This window comes from Columba livia, chromosome 7, assembly GCF_036013475.1.
Source record: "Columba livia isolate bColLiv1 breed racing homer chromosome 7, bColLiv1.pat.W.v2, whole genome shotgun sequence".
In the NCBI taxonomy this organism is placed as follows: Eukaryota; Metazoa; Chordata; class Aves; order Columbiformes; family Columbidae; genus Columba; species Columba livia.
In genome coordinates, this window is record NC_088608.1 from 40,132,527 (window position 1) to 40,153,948 (window position 21,422).

General features: G+C 39.1%; 1 protein-coding gene and 1 long non-coding RNA gene across 5 annotated transcripts; one reads left to right on the top strand and one right to left on the bottom strand.

Annotated features, from left to right (window-relative positions):
• Positions 1 to 138: 138 nt before the first annotated feature.
• Positions 139 to 18,011, bottom strand: CFLAR (CASP8 and FADD like apoptosis regulator). Of its 3 annotated transcripts, XM_065069544.1 has the most exons (12): positions 17,565 to 17,991; positions 14,731 to 14,876; positions 12,987 to 13,078; positions 11,825 to 12,256; positions 10,891 to 10,996; positions 9,874 to 10,009; positions 9,608 to 9,705; positions 8,511 to 8,562; positions 7,727 to 7,776; positions 6,582 to 6,654; positions 3,793 to 4,306; positions 865 to 2,913 (listed from the first exon to the last, which is right to left on the bottom strand). In XM_065069544.1, exons 4-12 carry the CDS (start codon positions 12,118 to 12,120, stop codon positions 2,775 to 2,777), a joined length of 1,464 nt encoding a protein of 487 aa, XP_064925616.1. In that variant the 5' UTR covers positions 12,121 to 12,256; positions 12,987 to 13,078; positions 14,731 to 14,876; positions 17,565 to 17,991; the 3' UTR covers positions 865 to 2,774. The 3 variants fall into 3 exon arrangements, with proteins under 3 accessions (XP_013225453.1, XP_064925616.1, XP_013225455.1); XM_013369999.3 differs by lacking the exon at positions 12,987 to 13,078 and having other exon boundaries at positions 139 to 2,913; positions 17,565 to 18,011; XM_013370001.3 differs by lacking the exon at positions 12,987 to 13,078 and having other exon boundaries at positions 7,727 to 7,773; positions 17,565 to 17,996.
• LOC110365261 (uncharacterized) lies at positions 17,997 to 21,200 on the top strand. 2 transcript variants are annotated; one of them, XR_010473821.1, is made up of 3 exons: positions 17,997 to 18,114; positions 19,433 to 19,542; positions 20,245 to 21,200. It is a non-coding gene; the product is annotated as an uncharacterized LOC110365261 (long non-coding RNA). The 2 variants fall into 2 exon arrangements; XR_002424645.2 differs by having other exon boundaries at positions 17,997 to 19,542.
• The last annotated feature ends 222 nt before the right edge of the window (positions 21,201 to 21,422 follow it).

Sequence of the window (21,422 nt, forward strand, 5' to 3'; positions counted from 1 at the left end):
TTGTATTTTTACAAACACAGAAAACATATTTGTTTCATACTGTTTGCTTCATCTACCAGCCACTACAGGAAGTAACTTGTAAGACCACGTATCCGTAATTTTCTAATCCTTCTCTTGCCCCATGAAACATGAGCAAGGTAGAGTTCCAAAATTACAACTGTGTTTTATTGTAAGATAGTTATTAAGTATTCAGGGTTAGAAATGAGTGTTTTTCTTAACCTATCACATATAATACAGACCCTTCTGTTGATGCCATGCAGTTCTCTACTTGAGCGTGTAGATTACAGATGAACATTATTTTAAGACACAAAGTATTTTTAGAGGCAGCAGCAATATAGCACTAGCTTATGCAAAAGACCAGTTCAGTAGGTCCTTTCATAGAAAACAGTACACTTAGAGGAAGACCTGCCCCCTCTCCCCACCCACTATGATGCATTTACATCCACACCTGTAACAGCATGAAATTCAATTTAGTATTTTTACTTTAATGCTCATAGAGAAATAGCTTTTAGAAGATATCTGAATCTGCAAAAACTGATTTTCTATTATGCCTGTGCCTGCATAAAATTACAGTAACGCAAATAACACAAGTAATGCTAGTTTAACAAAAAATGTTGGGTTACATTTCCCACTTCAAAGCTATTAAAAAGTTTTCATATACTTTTATTAAAGATGACGATGACAATGCAGCTTATGAAAGTGGAAAGAAAAAAATATGGAATTCATAAGCTTGCAATATAGGTTAATTCTTTTTCTAAATTGTGCAAAAATTTCTTCTCATCACATCTGTGTATTGAACTTCTTAGAGTGAACATGCAAATAAAACTGAATATAAATTTAAAAACAAGATCATGAGTGAAAACATACAATGATATAAAATTTATTTTATATATTATACACAATGGTACATTAACATAAATATATTTTTAATCTTAATATTTTACATGGTTAAAAACCATAAGGTCTTGGTTCAGCAAGTTTCTCCTCTTGGTATGCTCTTAACAATCCTCAGCAACCAGCAGCTTAGCAACTTCCTAAGCCAGGAAGACTTGGTCTGCATCACCAAACAAAGAAGGACTCAGGAGCACTTTTTAGACTTCAGCATCTACTCTCTGCCAAACAAAAGTAATTTCTACTTTGAACTATTGAGGCTACTTGAAAACTCATTTGTTTTTTCTGAATGAAACTTCAGAAGACTTTTTTTTTTTTTTAAAGAAAGTTAATACAAATGGTGTCAAACTAACACTCACGTACAATATAATAACAAGGACTAAAACAAGTCACTGCTATTAAAATAAGTTTACTGGCCAAGCCCTCCTAATGATTCTCAATATCCTAATGTATACTGACAGTATACAATGCCAAGTATCAATACGCTTGGTGCCTGTTAGGCTTGGTCTACACCAAAAAGCACTGCTCGTGAGGTTATACATGTAAGCACACCTGCTTTTTTGCTCAAATCAAATGCAGCTACACTAGCACAACATCTTTTTGCAGTATATTTGCTCAAAGAACTAACATACCTTGTACTAACAAATACCCCTTTCCTTTCTGCTTGCATGCAACACCTGCCAGAAAGATGTATGGTGCACCTACACCAGGAACCAAGCAAGGCATGCCAAAGCCTTTTTTTTTTCCTGGGCAGAAGAATGTATCAGGAGTATTGTAAGTTTGCAAGTGGCCTACTTTAGGAGGCAAGAGAACACCATAAATTCAGTGACAATAAATTTCAGTACAACTCATCCAGGTTATGCTGCTATATAACAAGCAGGTTAACAGAAATCTTGAGGCCTAGCATCTGCTCCACCAGAGAAAAATTTCTGTATTTAAGAGAATTTTCACTCATGTCTTTTTCAGAATAACAAGGGCAATTTTTGGGGGGAGAAATAATAATAATTAAAAAAAAAAAAAAAAAAAAACAATAAAGACATATCCTTATTCATAAGCAAAAGTAGTGACAGTAAGGTGTTTAATTTAATCGAGTCTTAAGAGCCAGTGGCTGCTACATGACCTTTAGGTTCAAGTATTTGTTACATTTTTACAACTAGGCCCCTTGCAATAAGTATGCATCATGCTTCAGCTTCCACGAAACACCTGCCAAAATCCCACATCCTTTTCACTGTGTGGCAGATTACTGTCAAGTACTGCCACATGTAGACTCAATGTTTGCATCAGTGGAAAACACAGCCCAAACCATGACAGACTCTCTCATTTATTAACACGTAACCCTTGTGTGCTGCGGCCAGCACTGGCGACACAGCGTTTTGGGTGAATCACAACCTCAAATGCAGCAGGTGGATGGAATCCAAATTAATTAAATGACCATCTATCTCTTTTGTTACAGTCTCTGGAAGGTACTGGGGAAAGTACCCAGTGAATTTCAGTGGTTTGCACTTGCTTGTATGTGTTTTAAGCATCAACAGAAGAACCAACAACCAAAGAAACAATAAACCCACAAAATCCTGGAAAACACAATAGCTATGCAGCTTAGAGCTCTTTCCACCCTGTTTACCTGTTGCTCTTGGTTGTAAGATCTGTTGCTGTGCTATACAATAGCTGCCATTCTCATCCAAGCTTTCAGAGCCTTCTGTATGAAAATATAAAATCTTGTGCCTTAACACACCAAAATACTTCTAAATCCCTGTGTTTGCATGCAATATGCACTTTATATACACATGTAACAAAAAGGCATAAAGTGAAAGGATGTGCGAAACTGTCTGGATCACAGTAAGTGTTTCTTGTTGTCTCTTCAGAAATGTCCTTTCCAACAGCAGTTAAGTGGGAGAAAGAAAAAGTTTCTTCCTCAGTGTGTGCTGGAGCAGAAGGGAGTATTGTTGGCTTGGGTCAGCAGTCTGATTCCATTCATAGACTCTTCTGTTCAGTTCTGTATGGATATCTAATATAGAGAGTCTCCTGCAGCAACAAAAGTAAAAGCTTTCCATTAGAGAATGAACAAGACACCATTAAGAACCCCCAGGAGTGTAGCCTACTTCAGACTCGGCAAGGACAAAGTTTCAATTTTCAGTCTTCATTGCAGAGGTTACACCTCTAAAACCCAAGGCTGAATATGCATTTTGGAGACTGTTATAAGCTACATTACCATCATGATATTGGTGACGCTGACATGATGATCTGCAATTCATTACAAGCTTTTAGGGTTTGTAAAAAGGTGCTAAATGTTAACCCTGCAACTGCCTTGAAAAACAGCTGTACAAAGAAAACTTTTCTTGTTAAGTTATATATCCAAACATATCTGATTTTTGCCCAGATTCTTTTTGATAATCTCTTAGGTAGTTTTCTGATAGTTTAAATTCAAGACTACAGACTGACTGGCTCCCTGAGCAGAGGGTTAATTAGATCTAAAGAAAGGACAAAACCCTTCCCTCTCAACTGCCTTTTCCCTGAGCTAAGGCACTGACTTTCTATATTTGCAAGCAGAGCCCATCTTAATGATAAAAGGCAACTCTCAACTTAGGAACAGCCCGGTATGTGCCTGGTTTCCAATCGTGTCTAAAGCACTGACATACATTACCCAGGACATGTTCTTCCCTTCTCACTCTGCAAGCCGCAGTGCCATAAAACACTTCAATTTCATTCTCCAGAATCAAAAACTTCACTCCTACTTTAGACTGCCTTTCTGTGCCATCATGCAGGATCAGGTTATTTGTTTTTTTAACCAATGGCACAGCATGAAGACAGATTTCAGGTCCAGATAGGAAAAACTCAAGGCATCACTTTCTCTAGGACAGAAGGCTGCTATAGGAAAAGGGTTCGTTTTTCCTTTTGGTTTACCTTTTATGAGGATTGCGGAGTAGCTCAGCGAGACAACGCAGGTAATATGAGGATGAAGTTCCAGATTTTTCTAACGTAGATGCATCCACCTTGCACTGACTCCAAAAGATGTCTGCCTCTTGAGGGATAGTGACTTTACAAGGGGGTTTTGCATTAGCAATGTTTTTCTCATCATTCCCATCCACTTCCAAAAGACTAGTACATTCTTGCTCATTTTCTGGCACAATGTAGCTCTGAATAAAAAAAAGCTTTGGTTTTCCCAGGAGTTCAGGACATGAGTCTGCTGTAAAGTATTTCTTTATTTGTTCCAAAGGGAATCCAGAAAAGGTATGGTCTGTGCAGAAGATGCTCTGAGGACTTCCACGGCTGACCAATACACAAATGAAGCTGTCACAATTTCTGTGCTTCTGCAACCTTGCAACTTCAAGCAACGTTTGAACCGTGGCATTTGTATTTAAGTATCTGTGACAACGAACGTCATAGCCTAAGTCTCTGAAGGTTTCTTCCAACATATCTGAAAAAAAAGAAGATGTAATTAAATTACAGCACATCAAGGCTCAATATCGACTATCTTGACTCACAGTATTTAGCTACTGGACATAAGACATTTATTTCATCACAATAATTAAAAAATTGGGAGCACTTGATGTTGATCACAGTACATTACATACTTATAGTGCTACATGCATGTTGCCTTTAACAAGAGTTACATACTTTATGACAGCAAAGACACTATTATTTGGCATGTGATCTGTTCCAAATTCCATAGACACTTGCATGCTTTCATTTAGAGCCAGTATCTGAAGTTCCTAGAACTTTAGGCAAGAAAAAACATTACAAAATGCTTCACACAGAACAGTCTCAAAATGGTAAAGAGTGATCTGGATAGCATGGGAAGTCTGTTTCACCTTTTAGCTTTTCAAAATTACTCTGAATGTTTGTTATATACAGCTGCATCAGAAACAGACACTCCCTTTCAAGAGGCAAAAAGGAACCTGCTGTAGTGATTTACACTTCTTACTATATCAAACAGACTCCAGGTGGAGAATGGACACTGGAGTCTCAGCTGTGACAGAATGGCATTTTCAGGGGAAAAAAAAAAGCTGAACAATGAACCCTTTCAAATATCTTAGAAATTAAAACTGCAGATAGCCAAAAATCAAGATTTAACTCTACTGTATCTGTGTTAACCTGCGCTGCAGGAAAATGTGCTACACTCTGAATAGCTATTATACTTTGGATGTTTATTAATATGGGAGTGAAACCAGATGCATGGTGGTTACAACCACAGGTATTTTGTGTTCAGAGAACCACAAGCTACTACTTTGACTCATATCTGTTGCATCCGCTCTTTAATATAAACCACATATACACTGCCCATATACAGACAGGAAATGTCCAGTGCCAAAGAAAAACAGGAAAGTAAAGGAGAGACAACAGGACAGAGCAGAACATTTGATCCCAAGAGCTGCCCCTGCCCCAGTCTGCCAGCCCTTGGCAGGCTGTCTTGGATTCATTTTCCTCTTGGTACAAAGACAGCCTTTTTTTTGAGAGTAGAAGTGAAGAAGTGTTTTAGATTGAAAAATTTAATTTCTATATCAAGCAGTTGCATCATTTATTTGTTTTGTTTTTTCCAGGACTCATTGATGAATTTGGGAGGACAGACCAAAATTGGTTGCCAAGGATGCTTCCAGTTGCATGTAACTGAGTCAAGCATCTTCCTTGTCCCCCTTTTCCACGCATGACAGGATTGTGAATCAGTTCTAGTTACTGTTACCCTAATGGCAAACTGAGCATCTTGGTTTATATCATCTAGCTAAAATACTATTGTCAAGCAAACATCAAAATGGTACTTTCTGTGTCTGCTCTGCATCCACTGTTCTTCAACAACTACATTGATAATTCTAAGTTGGTCCACCTTCTGGACCATTAGTTAAGAGAAAGATGTGCCCACAAACCCTCTTAATCTCCTGGCCTATTACAGAGCTGACTGCAAGTACTCTCCTCATTTTATTTTTAGCCTCAATGATTAGAGAACAAGGTTTTTTGATCATTCGAGAATCTAATTTTTGGATTCTGCAAAGGCAATCAGGAAAAACCCATATTGTAAGCATGGCATTGACTACCTTGAAATCTACATGCAAATTGTTGGTGTGGTTTTGTGGCTGTGTGGTGTTTTTTGTTTGATTTCATTTTAATTTTTTTTTTGTAACTAAACTAAGAGGGAAGGATGAAAGATTCTTCTCCCTATAAAGCTCTGGTGATGGTTTCAGTTTAACTGTGTGTGCAAGATGTAACAGGAGCCATGATGCATTATTAATAGAGGACCTTGTGCTTTCAGCTGTTCCAAGTCTGTGGTGTCCAATATGATTACACTTCACATCTACAACAGCTTTGGTTTTGGTTTTGTTAACTGATGGGAAACTCTGTCTTTACCACCTTTGCCAACAACCTGCTGCATGATGGTATCTTAACTGTTCTGTTGGTTTCTAAACATCCTTTTTGTCTCTCCCCAAATTCAGTCCATCCCTTTATAAGTTCTTTAATTCAGAGATTCCACGCCAAAAAAAAAAACCTCAAATCTTGTTTGCAATAGGTAGGAGAGTTGGCTTTAACCTCAGGTTGGGCCTTCCTACTCTCTGCTTTAAACAGTTACTAGAACTGATAGACTAGCTGACTAGGACAACATCACCTTAGTCTGGCTGAGAAACGTGCATCATACTCTTTATACTAAACTGTTCTAGTTATCTGAGATTAACAGGACAAGGAACTTCAGATTCCAGACTTACCTGCGTCATTGCCAATACAGTCTATTATCAGGCATATTCCTAAGGGCTGACTCTGCATTCTGTACTGATCAACCTAAAGAATGTGAAGGACAAATACGAAGTTAATATATCACTTTCTCAACTTGCAGACTTGATTCTTTTCTCAAATTTAACCACCTCAGATCTATTCAGTTACATTCTGTTGTTTTTCCAGAGTAGCTAGCAGAAGTCTATCTACTGGGATGTAGTGTGTCTTACCTACACCACAAAAGCAAAAAAAAAATAATCAGGAGACATGCTAATACAGGCTTAATTTTTGCATTGTGTTATGCAGTCTTACTGCCATAATGATCCTTAAACAAAGACTAAGACTGTACTAGAAATGAGAGAAGGAAGTTTGAGACTGTACCTTAACACTAGACAGATCTTCAAATATTTAAAAAGAAAAATAAAAGGCTGTATGGGGTGGAGGGGCTTCTTATAGTGCTTCCAAATCAATTTATTTAACTGTAACTGCTATGGAGATGTTGGGAGCTATAAGCTTCATATTGCCCACACAATAAGTGTAGAGAACTTTTGTGTTCTTCAAGTGTGCAAGCAGGCATTGCTCATCAAAACATTTGTTTCCTTATGTGGTAGAACAGCCTCCTTGTTCATAAATAATCTGTAATGACTCTTTCACAGTTCCTGTCCCTTTTAAAAGACTACAATTTATTCACTATAGGTAACTCCCCAGTTCCTGGCCCATACGAGAGCTACCGAAAATAGCAGGAGTCCATTCTTATCATTAGCACCCAAAGCATGGCCATCTGCTACCTGGAGAGCAAGGGACGAGGGGAGAATAAAGAAAATATACTGCACACAAAGGAGCCCTGTGACTTCTAACGCAAACGGCAGGAGGTCCAACTTCCAACAGCCTCCACTAACAAATACACTGTGTGCACATCTTACATACACACTGTTGCTTCCATGGTAGCAGCAAATATTTTGTGTCAAAAATATGGTCCTCAAAAGCAATTCATAGCACCTGTTTACAGCTGAGGGAGATATGGATATACACATTGTTGTGTTTGCACACAATTAAAGGACATCTCAAAACGAAACAAAGAAAACCAAGGTAAATACCTGCAGAGGTTTTTATTATATTTACATGCATACGCACATACCTTCTGTGACACTGGTCCTGATTCCTGAATGGACATGTGGACTGGTTCTGCTGCAGTTAAAACATAGAGAAGTCATCTCAGTATGTAGGTACCAGTGATATTTCTTTGATGCTAAATCAGTTAAAGAGGAACCTATTTAAGCCAGCCAAGTTCTCACTCATCTGGACCCTTTTTGTTTCTACGTATGCTACTGAAGTTAAACAAAAAAAAAACACAAGCAAAGAGGCACCTCTAAAATGTTATTTGGATTGCACTCTACACTGCTTGTGACTAGAACAAACAAGCAAACCACCTCTCTTGCACCGAGAGAATTCAGCCAAGTACTCTTAAAAAATCACCATATGGGAGAGGTATTTTGGGTTTCCAGAACAAACACAATCCGTGTGGTAAGAAGCTGGTAGTTGCTGGCACCTTCCTGGCTGCCCTGGGCAGAGCCTACCACCGAACAACTCCTGCTCAAGACTTGTACTACACAGGCCTCCAGAGCTGCCTACTCAACCTTCTCCACCATTGTATTAATAAAATATTTACTCCGTTAAAAAGTTGTGACAGTGGAAGCCCACACCAGTTTCAATAGAGTTTTAATATCTGGCAGCACAAACAAAGCAAATGCAAGAGCAAACAACAAGGCAAGGCTCAGTTTTCAGAGGTACCACATACTCTCTGCTCCTGTTGTTATCAGCTGGATTAGCCATAAACACAACTATCAAACAATACTTTTGATACAATGAAATTCATTGTTTGGCTCTTTTAGATTATCAAAACTCAGACAAAATACTCTTACCTGGAATAAGACTTTGTCCGTTTTGCAATTTTAATCTGTGTGTATTCTGGATCTAAAATGAAGAAAAAAGGTATATTTTCCCCTATCTCCTTCAAGTATTAATAATCATGTGTTCCAAAATATAACACAATAGTATTTTTCTTCCTCAATAAAAGATCACATATTTTAGATTCACATATATCACCTAATTAGAATTACAAAACAAGTAAAAAGAACCCCTACAAACAAAAAAACCCAAACCATTCCTCCTCAAAACAAAATTACCAGCTTGCCATGAGCAGCAAATAAAAGCTTATTCCCTGAACTAGTAAAACAAACCAAAAAAAACCTCTGAAGATGTGAAATTTGTTTTCTACAGAGCAGCAGGGAAGAACTTTCACTGAATTAGAAAGGAAGATATAACAATATTATCATAATACAGAAAGTCAATGAAAACTGCCATTAGCAGTCTGGAAACCAAAGCTGTTGTGGCTTTGTTTGTAAAGACAAATTGCATCACTAGTGTCTTGTACGTAAGCTTTACACATTTATATTTACTGGTGACGTGACAGAAATAACCCCATCAAACTCATTCTGCAAACCTGAAGACTTTAAGGAAGGTCACACTATTACAATATCAGACCTAACCCAAATATAAAGAATACTGCATGCAATAGGATTTGAAGACTTTTCACATACTGAGATATGTTTGTTAAAATTAGATTAAAACAAAACACAAAAAAGCCCTCCTTAAAAAGCCATAGCCTTCAGCTTCCAAAGTTAAAAAGCTACTTTCCCTGCAAAGTCTAGAAGCACAAAGAATAATACTGTTTCGCAAAGGTCAAAGCAAAACTTTTCACTTCCCGGTATAGTAGAAAAAACTTTCAAGATACAGACTTTGTATGTCCAACTAATAGGCAAAAATTCACAGAAGCTCTTTAAAGGGGACCTTTCTCAGGTTTAAAACAAACCCTAAACCCAGCAAATAACAGGAATAAGAGAAATAAGCCATGTTACTAGCACGCTACTCATTCCTTAGGCTCTGCAAAGATTAATCCCCTTTCAGTGTCTGGCAATATTTAGAAATAAAGTATCTGTCTGATTTATTGTCTACTTACCCCTGAATTATAAGGAGGATCTATCAGACTGAGATTAGGGAGAGATGCCTGAAGTGCATTTACATACACTGGCTGAGAATGAACGGAGGACATTAAAGCTGAAAATTTAACACAAACACACAGAGAAATACACCATGATATACCAGCTGTTTTAAAAGCCTACTTCCATGAAGCATGCAAATACTCTAACTCATTATTTTATCTTCAGTTAAGAGCACATCTGATCCTTGCTATCAAGAGTTACCAGTGCAAAAATAACATCTTACCTTCACGTTTGTACTTCTGAATCTTCCTGGTCAGGTCTATCCTGTGAATATTTCGAAAACAACTTTCTATCAAATCCAGTTGATCAGGACCCACCAAATTTAGTTTCTCCAGGTCAATCACAAGAGCTAGGAAACTCTAGAATAGCAACAGAAAACCAAATTCTCATACCAGAATTTTTTCCTCTATCAGTAAGTAACAAAAGCAACACAGATCATGTGGGGAAGTCATAAGGGTTGTATATTCAAGAGCTATAGATATTACCTTCTGAAACACCAAGAAAATTATCAGGAAGATAGAAGAATTATTATCGTAGGAGTAATGGAAACTAGAAAGTAATGTTTTTGAGGAAACGGTTTTGCATTTCCTCATCGGTACAAAGCCAGCCACTTGGAATGTCACCTCACATGCCACAAAGTGAGAGGTAAGAAAAGCTTTGGGGAATTTGCAGGGCCTCTCTCCTCCTTTGGTTAAAGAGGGAAAAAGAAAAAACCTCCAAGGACAAAGACAAATCTTCAGTCTTCTACACAGAGTGATCATTTTCTGAACCCTCTACTGAATCTCTGCTTTCTTAGAGCACTTAAATAGTCAGAATGCAAATGTACAGACAAAGACATAATTAAAATAAATCTGTTGTTTTATAAGTAAAGCAGAGCACAGACATAAAAAGTGAACTTGTAATACAAGATACATTTCATATGGTTATTGGTCTGAGGTCCTTCATATATGAATTTTCAGATCAGTAATGCTGAAGAGATATTTTTTTAATGCCTTCTGCCTGTGAGGTTGATGGTAACACCATTCACTACAGCAAACCTTCACTGTTCCCTCTCACAGTTTCCCATGCTGCTTTCCTTCAATTAAAAAACAAAACCAGAAATAGAAGCAACTACTCCTCCACTTCCCCACTTCTGTCTCCTCCTGTCTTGTGACGGTGTCTCCCCTGCTCTGCTGTCTAACTACTGTCCTTTTCACTCTAACCTCTCATTGCTCCAAAGGAGACCAGCAGAAAGACGTACCTTATCTTTTGCCATTTTCATGCGAGGTGCATAATCTCTGAGTAGAAAGGCAAGAGAACCCACTTCTTCTTTTTCCAGATTCTCATTCATCTCTACCATTAGAGCCCTGAAATAAAGATGAGACCTTTCTAACGGATCAGCTTCCAGCAAGATCCCACCCTTATCCAACTTCTGCCACATTCCAATCTTAATGTACCATTCCCAATTAAACGACAGGAAAAAAAGCCTACCCTGCTCCAAGACTGAATTACAAAATGCCTATTCTTGCTAATCAGCACTCATATTACTCAGATTGTGTAACAACCGCTGTTAGGAAAACAGAAGTCTCCTTCGTATTTCAATAGAGATGAAGTGAGAGAATGACACAACAGAACATATCTTTAACTTTTTACCTACTAATTACAGGGGGTTTATTTCAAGGATGAGTTTACACAGGATAATCTTCCCTGTGAGTACACGTATCTCCTTCTGAGGTCTCTCAAAGAAACTAACTGGAGTTTCTTAATTTAAGCCTCTTAAAACTACAGAGTAAAAAGTAGTAGGAGACAGGTCCCCTGCGAAAAGCTATACCACTAGGCTGTGTGCCCAAAGCAAACTAGGTAAGAAAATATCTCTAACTAATGGTGTTCCTCTGAAATGTCATTTCTATCTGCTAATCTAGAACTGTACAAACATCACTGGTTTTATTAACACACACAAACTCCCTAGAGATAGATGCCATGACTTGTAAGAAACTACTAAGTCTTATTCTTTTCACTGTGACTCCAGACATAATGCCCTTTTCTGCTTTTCTTTTACCCACAAGACCTATTTAAAGAAAGAAAAAACAAACACACAAAATAAAAAACCCAAACACAAAAAACCCCAAGCAAAACAACCCACAGACATCTTCAACAAAACAGAGTAGCCTTGCAATATGAACTAGATGGATTACCTGTAATCGGGGACAAGGCTGACACTCCTGGCAAGGTTAGCTTCTACCGCTGCTTTCTCAGTCTTCAAGATCCTCCTCAGCAAGTCAAACCTCTTAACTCTGTACAACAGCTCACACAAGCCAAGAAAAGACAATTTCTCCCTCTCATTCAAAGCCAGCAACAGCTCTCTAAGGTCGGCAGTGGCCAAGTCAGGAGCAAGGTCTCGGCAGAGAAAAACCATCATCTCCTCTTCTTCTTTATCCAATTCTTCTTCAATCTGGTGAATAAGGACAGCTGGCACTTGGCACCTGGTCATCACTTTGTTGCTGTCCCTTTGAAACTGCCAGCCTACTGGTTCTTAAACAGGACGCCGACATGGTGTGAAGGCCATGGGTACCGCAGCACTTCTCTGGTGTTCATTCTTAACTAGAGGCATTTTTACATGAGCTGTTCTGTGAGAGAATTAAAAGGTACTAAAATCGGTGATGTGCTGCTCCAGTTCACTGTTAACTGCTATCTGCCGTATCTAACTAACAACTAAAACACCAAGGTAGTCTACGCAAACCTCCTGTTCTCAAGGGGTTGTCCAAGCTGTTCATTACAGAACCAAAAGCAATTGGTGGGTCATACTAATCCGAAAAACATGTACATTCTTTCAACAGTAAAATTAACCTTAACACAAGTCTGTTTCACTTCCTATGGAATTTACAAAAGTCAGCAGCTTGCTTATGAGTGACATTTCAAGTGCTTCTGGAAATAAGAGTGAAGTTCCACAACAATTTCAGTCTAAAGCTCTGACCAACTCCCAGCAACACTTTAGTCCCCTGCTCACCACGACCTTTTCTCCCTTAAAAGTCTCAAGGAAGTTTTAGGAGGAGTTTTGGAGCTAAGAGGTAGCATAAGCACACACCGCAGACAAAAGAATTAACCTCACCATATAAAAGCACTACTACAAAGCATACGCTTTGCCTTAAGTTAAAATAAAGGAAATATTCACAATATAATGTGTAATATTTTAAAACATTTTTTATCTATAAATTCAGTAATATGTGGATTTTCTTACTTACTAGTATCATTTAAAGTGGTTACAATCTGAATGAGTCATTGAGGTTTTAAGGATTCCCCACACAGACCCTCCACACTCAAAAAGATTGAAGAAACACACAAAGAAAAAATTCTAACCTTAAATATGCAAATTGGTTAACTCTGAGGCATATGTAAGCCATAGACTGCTTTTTTCTTCATGTGACATCCATGTTTCACCATAATGAAAACTGAAACAAAAATTCAAACCTAGAAAAAACTCCACCCTTGTGATTAACAGATTAAGTAGGGCGCTACGCTCAATTTCCGCTCCCACTACCAATGGAAATTTTATCTAACTTCCTCTGATCCCTGTTACCTACACGGAGAAAAGAGAAAGGAGCAATGTGAAGGCAAATCTTAGCCCTTACAAGGAATTCAGTCACTATACTGCATAGTTTTGTTGAAACTATTCCAAAAAGCAAAAGCCAATTTGACTTCAAAGTCTAACACACTAAAAGATTCTAGTACCTGGAAAACATTTTTAAAAACATTTTGAGACTTCTGCTATACATTCTGGAAGTCACAATCAACACGCCACATACTATGTCCATGCATTAAGGAGGTGAGATAAACTCATCTACAAGTCGTGGGTGGTTTTGTTTTGTTTTTTTTACCTCCTTCCAATGCTGTTTAAATGAAAAATAACTGTACATCCACTGACTTTCCTTAGAAAGGGTGTAAGATTTGGATTTGATTAAACTCATGGATTGTGTTCCACTGCCCACTAAAAGAGCACGTCAAGCTCAAGTTCCCAGGGCAAAGTCTCCTTTATGTACATCTATCCCAGTGAGCCATATTCCCTGTGGAGTCAAAGACTGCACTGGCTTTGTCCTCCAATGCTGGTGCTGACAGTCACAATAGCAAATCATCAGTATTAAAAAAAAAGGCAAAAAAAGCACTGTCAATCTTGCTGATAGAATGTCTGAATCACTAAGGAATTATAACCCAAGCAGCTGCTACAACCTCAAGGTCCCACCTTCAGCAGCAAACCAGAAGAGGTGGGTAAGGAAAGGCAGCACAAGCAAGCTGTAAAATATCACAAACCCATCACATTAAGAGACAAAAGCATTACTCAGTCTAAGTACTCCTGCGCTTCCCTTTCACATACCTAGGACCACAATATTTTTAATACAGCAAGTTTAGCTTCCAACAAAATCAAACTGGGTAGACAAAATATTCGTACTTTTGAACCTGTTCTATTTCATACATGGACCTGCCGGGGTGGAAGGGCAAGGCAGGAACATTTTCAGGCCCTTGAGAAGCAGAGGAATCCCTCATGCACTGGAGCAGGTTTTGTATGGTTTTCTATCAGAAGAAAAGCATATTTTTACTAACGTCTTATTTTCAATCTAACATCAAAGATTTGTGAGAATTACACAGAAAGACAGACTGTTTCTGCTATACAATGCAGTCAAGAAGGGGGACGCCCAAAACACTCATATGAAAGCATCTCCTGGGTACATCCAGCTGGGACTTTCAAAAGAGCTTGAGGAAGTCATATTTATAACTCAGTCTGAAGAGAGATGGGAATTTAACAACTTTTGACCATTTTCAGAAATCTCAGATAAACTTTTTTTAAAAACTACTCTAGTGGATTTCTATCTAATCTTTTAAAACTAGCTAAAAAAAAAGACATATGTGTGTGGTAGGAATTTCCTACAGAGTTAAAATTTCAGACATGCAAAATTACTATTTATATGCTATCTTAAAAATAATCTACCTTTAAAAAACACATATGAATTATTTATTTTCGTGAACTTCCTTTATACAAGATAAATCACATGCTCGCTATTAAAAATAAAAAAGCCTATCGATGTTTCCAGTGCTGAAACTCTCTTACCTGTGTGCAGGTCTGTCCACAAGAACACTGCGAGACTGGTGTTTGACCATTGCCAAATCACCAATCCAAATCCAGCAGACACTGATTTCCATCCAGTAATTTCCAATGATGGTTCACTGACGAAGTTAATCACATCAGCTCATCTTCTGTTGGACAAATATCAACATCACAAATTACGGCTGGGGGCTACCTCCTCATTCTAGCTGGGGGTAAAATGACCTTGGATCAGGAATTCTTCGATTCCACCGGTCTGGTGGACCAGAATTGATGCTCCAAATAAAAGGAAAACCAACTGTGCATGTGTAGTGATTTCTCAGTAACAATTATTCCCCCAGGGTTCAGAGTGGGATATGAGTAAGAGGGAAATGATGTGTTTAGTATAAACCAAAACAGTTTTTAACTTTGCATCTAAAAAGCATGTCATCCTATTTTGATAGCAAGAATCTGCATGGATTTGAGCCAGATCCGCTTCACCTTGAGAGGTGAAGGGCATTGTGCTTCACCTTTCCATCCGATAGGACCACCTGTGCCAGTGTCACCGATACAGTTATCATATCTGCAACAATCAAAGAAAAAGGGAAAAGCAATGGCACCGTAAAACCCAGCAGCCTTTGAACTTAGATAACCGGGGCACTGCAATGAGGAGAGTTACTGAATGTACAAAGACTAGAGGAAAACCAGCTTTTCTTCTCAAGATGAAAGAAAAATTTGAGTCATCAGAGATAAAGCGGCCCTAAATAGTTTGTGTGTTCATTTGCATGTGTAGTTTGCCAATACTGCTGCAAGAAAACACTCAAGATTTTCATCTTCAGTTCAATAATCCGTGTATTGAGTAAAGATTTCAACGCAAAGCTTACAAAGCAGGAAAATAGTTGAAAATAAGAAAACTAAAGTACTACACATTCCCATTTACATTCCAAATTTATAAGAAAATCTAGAATAATTCCAAACAGCTGCAGTCTAACACAACCACCACCACTGACAGATCCAAGGATACTGCAGGATCATGTCAGAATGCGTGAACATTCTACACACAGAACAACAACAAAATCTCTTTTCCTCTGGTATGCAAAGAATCTGGAAACCCCTGTCACGCTGGGGGAAAATGACCGGTGAGGGGAGATTTTCTGTAAGCCTGGTTATTTTAGTTCACGATCATCCCACACTTTCACAGAGGAAGGGCTCTTCTGGGAAACGGGGTTTCTGGAAAGAAAATCACTGATTCTAGGGTGACTCATGTGTTCTCCTATCCCCAAAAGAGCTCTGAGAAAAAACACACCTCAAGGGGACAGTACCAAAGAGCATTTAAATATAAGTTTCTGGGTTTAGTTAACTTTCAGACTTTCCTGAACACAGTGTAAGATTTTAAAGGTCATGAATTTCTCACATACTGCACAGCAAACCACCTTTGCCACAGCTATATTTGTCTAAGTCTGCACTATCTTTTGATCCTGAGTATTGCACTGCAAACAAGGTTAACACGAAGAATATTTTTTTAAGGTAAACACCTGAGAATGTTGGCAAGCATATTTAACCCTCAGACCACAAATAATTTCATTTCCACACTGAAACAGGCAGAAAAACATCTGTATGTTCATTAGCTTCTACTAAGCTAATAAAGTTAATTGAACTCCTATTTGTGAACTATTTCACACTGCATCCAGTCCATACAGCATACAACCAAAATCAGGGACAGATTTTTTTTTCCCCTTGTCCACAGAGCAGGAAATAAAACTTCACATACAAAGACACACAAAACTCCAGTAACTCCCTGCTGGCATTAACAAGCGGAGGCGGGTACACATGTATAAAGCTTAAGCAATTTTCCTCTTTGATTTTTAATACCATGCATTAAACCTCTCTTCCAATGATTGCAGCACAATATATAAATACCAATGCGATTCTAAAGACAAAGAGAAGTATCCCTTAATAACAATGCTAAGTCAATGTATCAGGCCTCATTTTAAGAAGGAAGGTCTTTAAAGAGAGGCAGGGAAACCCTTCACACTCTAAACGTAGTCTACAATAGAGTCTGTAATTTGTGACAGCATTTGTTTCTCTAACGCTTCACAGCTGTATCTGCAGCAGCAAAACCAGGATATAACATGAGCGGGTGTAGCCCTGAGTGGAACAATGACCTTTGAGATGAGCTGTGCGGAAGCCACTGTGCTGAAGGGAAAGAGCAGGGGTGACTTCACCACAGGAGCCACCAAAGATACGTTTTGTGCTTCCTCTGCTCTGTTTGAGGAGGCCGGGCTGGGGACACCAGGCAAAGGTAACTGCGGTTTAGGTCTGTATCAGCTTTCTAAGTGCTGGACTGTTTAGTGCCTGCTCCAGAGCTTCCACATTTCCCAGTGAAACAAAGAAGATTTGGTACGAAATACTTAGGGAAAAAACAGGGAAATCCCGCAGGAACTTTCATATTTCTCATTACTGTACGAGGCTTAAACAGTTAGTTCTCTGTGTAAGCTAGTAGTGACCACGCCAATTGCCACTTCGAGATGTTTACCACCACAGTCCTCCTATTAAAACAAAACAACGGGATTAAAACTGGTTTTACCGCAGGGAATCTACGCATATTTCCGCTCAGCATTCTAACTGCGTCATTTTAAATGGTAGTTGGAAAATGAAGCGAGAGGAAAACTCCGCTCTAGCAGATTTGAAAGACTTGGGGGCGAGGGGCCGCGCGGGGTCCCGGTTCTCCGGGTCTCCTCAGGGCCGGCCGGGCTCAGCCCCCCCGCATCCCGCACCCCAGGGTGCTGCGGCGCCTATCCTCGGGGTGCAGAGGGACGACAGAGGTGTGAGGGAAAGGCAAAGGGAGAAGTATCACGCACCCGAACGAGCCGGGGAAGCCTCATCTACGGCAGCACGACGGGTCCGGCGCTCGCAGGAGGAGGAGGAGAAGGTGGAGAAGGGGGCGGCTCCGGGCGGGGTTTGACGTATCCCTTCTCTTTTTCCACATCAGCAAGGGATGCAGAGCTCTTTTCGCTCGTGCGTAGCGCCACCGGAGAGCCCTGAGCCGGCTCTGCGCGTAGACAGCAAGGCCGTTCAGGACAGAAACCTCCCCGCGTTGAGGGGCGAGGGAGCTGCCTCTCGCCACCTTCCCATCATTATGCGTGTGCCGGCGCACGTTCGCTAACCCTTACGATTTTATCGGGAGTCCAAGCGTTAGGTAGTCTAGTTTTTCTGGTTTTCGGTTTCTTTTATAGCCCCTCCAGGACAGAAAGCCCGGTAAGGAGCCCACCGGCGCCACACAAGATGGCGACGGGGCGGGCCGGGCCGGGTGGAGGGCGGGCTCGTCCCGCCCGCCTTGGGGCGTGGCGGTCAGGTACAAAATGGCGCCCGGCGCAGTTCTGTGGGAAGGTGTTGGCGGCAGAACGGTCGGTACGTGTGTAGACGTTTATGGGACAATATTTTTTTTTATACTTCTGCTGGTGTGAGGAGAGGTTAAACAGTTTTTTGTTGGCCCCAGTAGCCGTTGGGTGGTAGCAGAGCGTTGTTCAGTGAGCAGGTGCAGGCTTTTGTAAGCGTTTTGGCGGGAGTTACACAGAAGCAAAGCCCTTACTTCACTCGTGTCTTGCTCTATCTGAGCGTTCGTAGTGAGGATGCTACATGTATGTGAAAGTTGTATGCTTCCCGTTGTTGTATAACCTTCAGTAAATGTTCAGTAATGCCTTGTTGTGATTCCCTTGGTATAAACCAGCAACTTCTGTGAAGCAACTTACTCGGAGGTGCTGGTGTTGTAGCTGGAGCTGTTCCCTTAAAGGCCTAAACCACGAAATTGTGGACTGTTTTATCAGCTGAACAAGACGAAAACCACCTCTATATAGGATGAAATTAGACATATAACTGCCAGCTCGATGGGTTTCAATGCCGTTACAGAACAATGAGTGATTTTTTTTGTGCTGCTAAAAATAAATCGGTGGAAGCACGATTCTGTTGTGCAGAGAGACACGTTTTCTTTGGAACTGCAGGGAAAATGGGGGCAGAAAGAGATCACTCACACAATAATTTCTGCTCTCACTGTAATATCTGTTTAAGGTTGTCGCAGTATTCCTGTTGCTAACACATGGCATTGGGTTGGTGCTGAGGTAGAAGGAAACCAGCTACCTGCTGTGGGTCTAGTCACACTTTCTCTTTGGATCTATTCCACACAAACACATAAAGACTTGTACAGGTTAATTAATAGAAGAGGTTTAAAGAGATAGTATGGCTGCAGGCTTATGAAGTAAGTTGTTTTTTTTTTTTTAAATGATTGAATGATTTGACAATGCAGCCATTACTTAAGCAACTGATCTCCTTTTCTGTTTGCTTACTCCACTTTTCTCTTAATTAACGTAACTTTCATATGCTTACTGGGCAGTTTTCACATTTTTACAGGAAGCATTCATGAGCTGTATGCAAGTTTTTCATTCTCTGCCCTGTTTTTAAGTTGAAATAGTATGTTCATGGATATGAACATACTATGGAAATACTATGTTTTGTTCTTATGTGGTCTGGAACTGTACATCAGTATACGTGTAGAATGGGAACTGTACATCAGTATACGTGTAGAACACAGAGTGTACCAGTAAGATTAGATGTGATTGTAAAGAGATAGTCCTGTTATGTTTCAATTTAGAGTGTGTTGGATGCAAGTCTCTGGATTGGACATACGTCTCTCTATGCTTTCCTAACAGGTTTGATATGTTTAATTTTGTAGATTCTCCTAGTTATGTCAAACAAGAAAATCTCGAAGGATTTGTGCCTTCTAAATGCTATGAACTTGTCTTTTATGCTGTATATTTCAAAATCACACTTGGTATGTTCAGGGTGAGTGCATTCCATCTGTATATATAAAAAGTGTAACTAACATTTGTTATGTGTTGATGTTGCTTTAATCATTATTTATTAAAAAAAAAAGACTTACGTCACTAGGGGAACAGACTATTTTCATGGGTTTTTCTTCTCCATTGGAACAATGGTAAAAGGATTATCTAATTTTCAGATTTCTATTTGGCCTACAACTGAGGATAGAGAACGTATAGACCATCTGTAAAATCAGTTCCCTGTTGCACTTTTAAAACAGTTTGGATGAATCCCTGATTGTTTTGATACCCATGATGAAATCGGTAAACTTAATAGGAAGACAAGTGTAGATCCTGAGTGTGTTCCTTGTAAAACTCCTTGAAGCAAGCACTTGTAACTTCAGTTAGCTGCATGTGGAAAATACACTTGCATCGATGTAAGAAGTCCATCTAATAAATGCTGATCTGGCAAAGATCTAATTGCAGGATAGAAGCTCCTAGTTTGAAAGTTCAACAAAGAAGATTTTTTTTGTAGGAAGGTTTTCAGGAGAGATTTCAAGGCAGGTTAATGTCACAAACACAGAGTTATAACCTGCTCGTATTGAAATCATTTAGCTGCTTTAACTTCTCTGTAACATACACATTTGGAAGATTATGCCAGTGATGTAATGATGTTAAGTAGGCAGCATCAGCAAAACCAATAGATAAATCACAAGTATCCTTCCAGGTGAGCAGAAATAGCTCCTTGACTAATGATGGAGATGGGATTTCCACCTGCATTTCGGAAAGTGGAGCATCAGCAGTTCTGTTTTTCAGAACTTAACATCCAGAAAGAGCTTCCTGGCTGTGGTGTTGGAGTCATTTGTGTGGTTTGTGACCCTGTTCTGTGCCCTGTGAAACACCTGTGCTGGCAGAAAGGCTGTTGGGATGCAAGGCCAGCCATTGCCATGGTTACAGCAGACACAGAGTCAGTTCTGGTATTTTAATGCACAGCAAATACTCCAGCCTCAGGCAGGATTAGTGTCGTAATACCTGTGGAATAAAAATCTTTGAGTATTGTATGCATAATAATGAGACACTTTTATATTCCACAATACTGGCAAAATATAGTCAACATAACTTGTTGTTTAGGGCCATGGCTGCCATCTGGCTGTTAAACCATTGAATGATACCATGTTAATTAATAAATATATACATTTTACCTAAACTAGTCTAGTCTAACAGTGAATATGCCCAATATATTTGCTTATGTAGAATATTGATAAGGCTGATTCTTATGATCTTCCCTATATGAGACAGCGCTTATGTATGAGTTTAATTTTTACATTCTTAATTTTGCATCTGTGGAAATGTCAATTGAGACTACTTGCTTGTATGTAAGTTTTCTGGAAGCTATGGCTGAAATCAGAAAAGGTAAGATTTTGATGGTGTCAACTTCCTTCCTATACAATAAAGTGATAAACGAAATGATCTGTTTTCAAAATTATCAAGAAATGTATTAGTTTAGAGAGCAGCCAAACTGCATTTTATGTATTTTACATTTTTTGCTCTAAATGAATAACATACCAAGATTATGTATGCTGAAAATGATTATAGTAACTTTTAAATCTGTGTTCATGTGGTAGTGCTTGAAAATAATGTTTCTTCAGCTAGTGTAAATAAAGCTCTTGATTTTTAATGGAACTGTTTGCTGTATTCTACTTTGCTTAGTAAATGTGGCAGCAATGTAATTTTTAATCTCTGGATATTACACTGCAGATTTTGGTGCGTAGTGTCTGCCAAATTAACTGTTCAATACGATTAAGTATAAGCTTTGGTGTTTTCATATACTTTGGGTACTTTTTAAAGCTTTAAGGTCATATTTCTTTTTTCTTTAGAGACATAAGAGTGAATGGTGACAAATAC

Excerpts from the sequence above, each read along its gene's own strand:
- CFLAR (XM_013369999.3), bottom strand. The coding sequence starts at position 12,120 with ATGACCAGGTGCCAAGTGCCAGCTGTCCTTATTCACCAGATTGAAGAA. Across the intron at positions 7,777-8,510 it reads CGGACAAAGTCTTATTCCAG|CAGAACCAGTCCACATGTCC; the intron begins GTAAGAGTATTT and ends TTTTAACTGCAG. Across the intron at positions 6,655-7,726 it reads CAGGACCAGTGTCACAGAAG|GTTGATCAGTACAGAATGCA; the intron begins GTATGTGCGTAT and ends CACATTCTTTAG.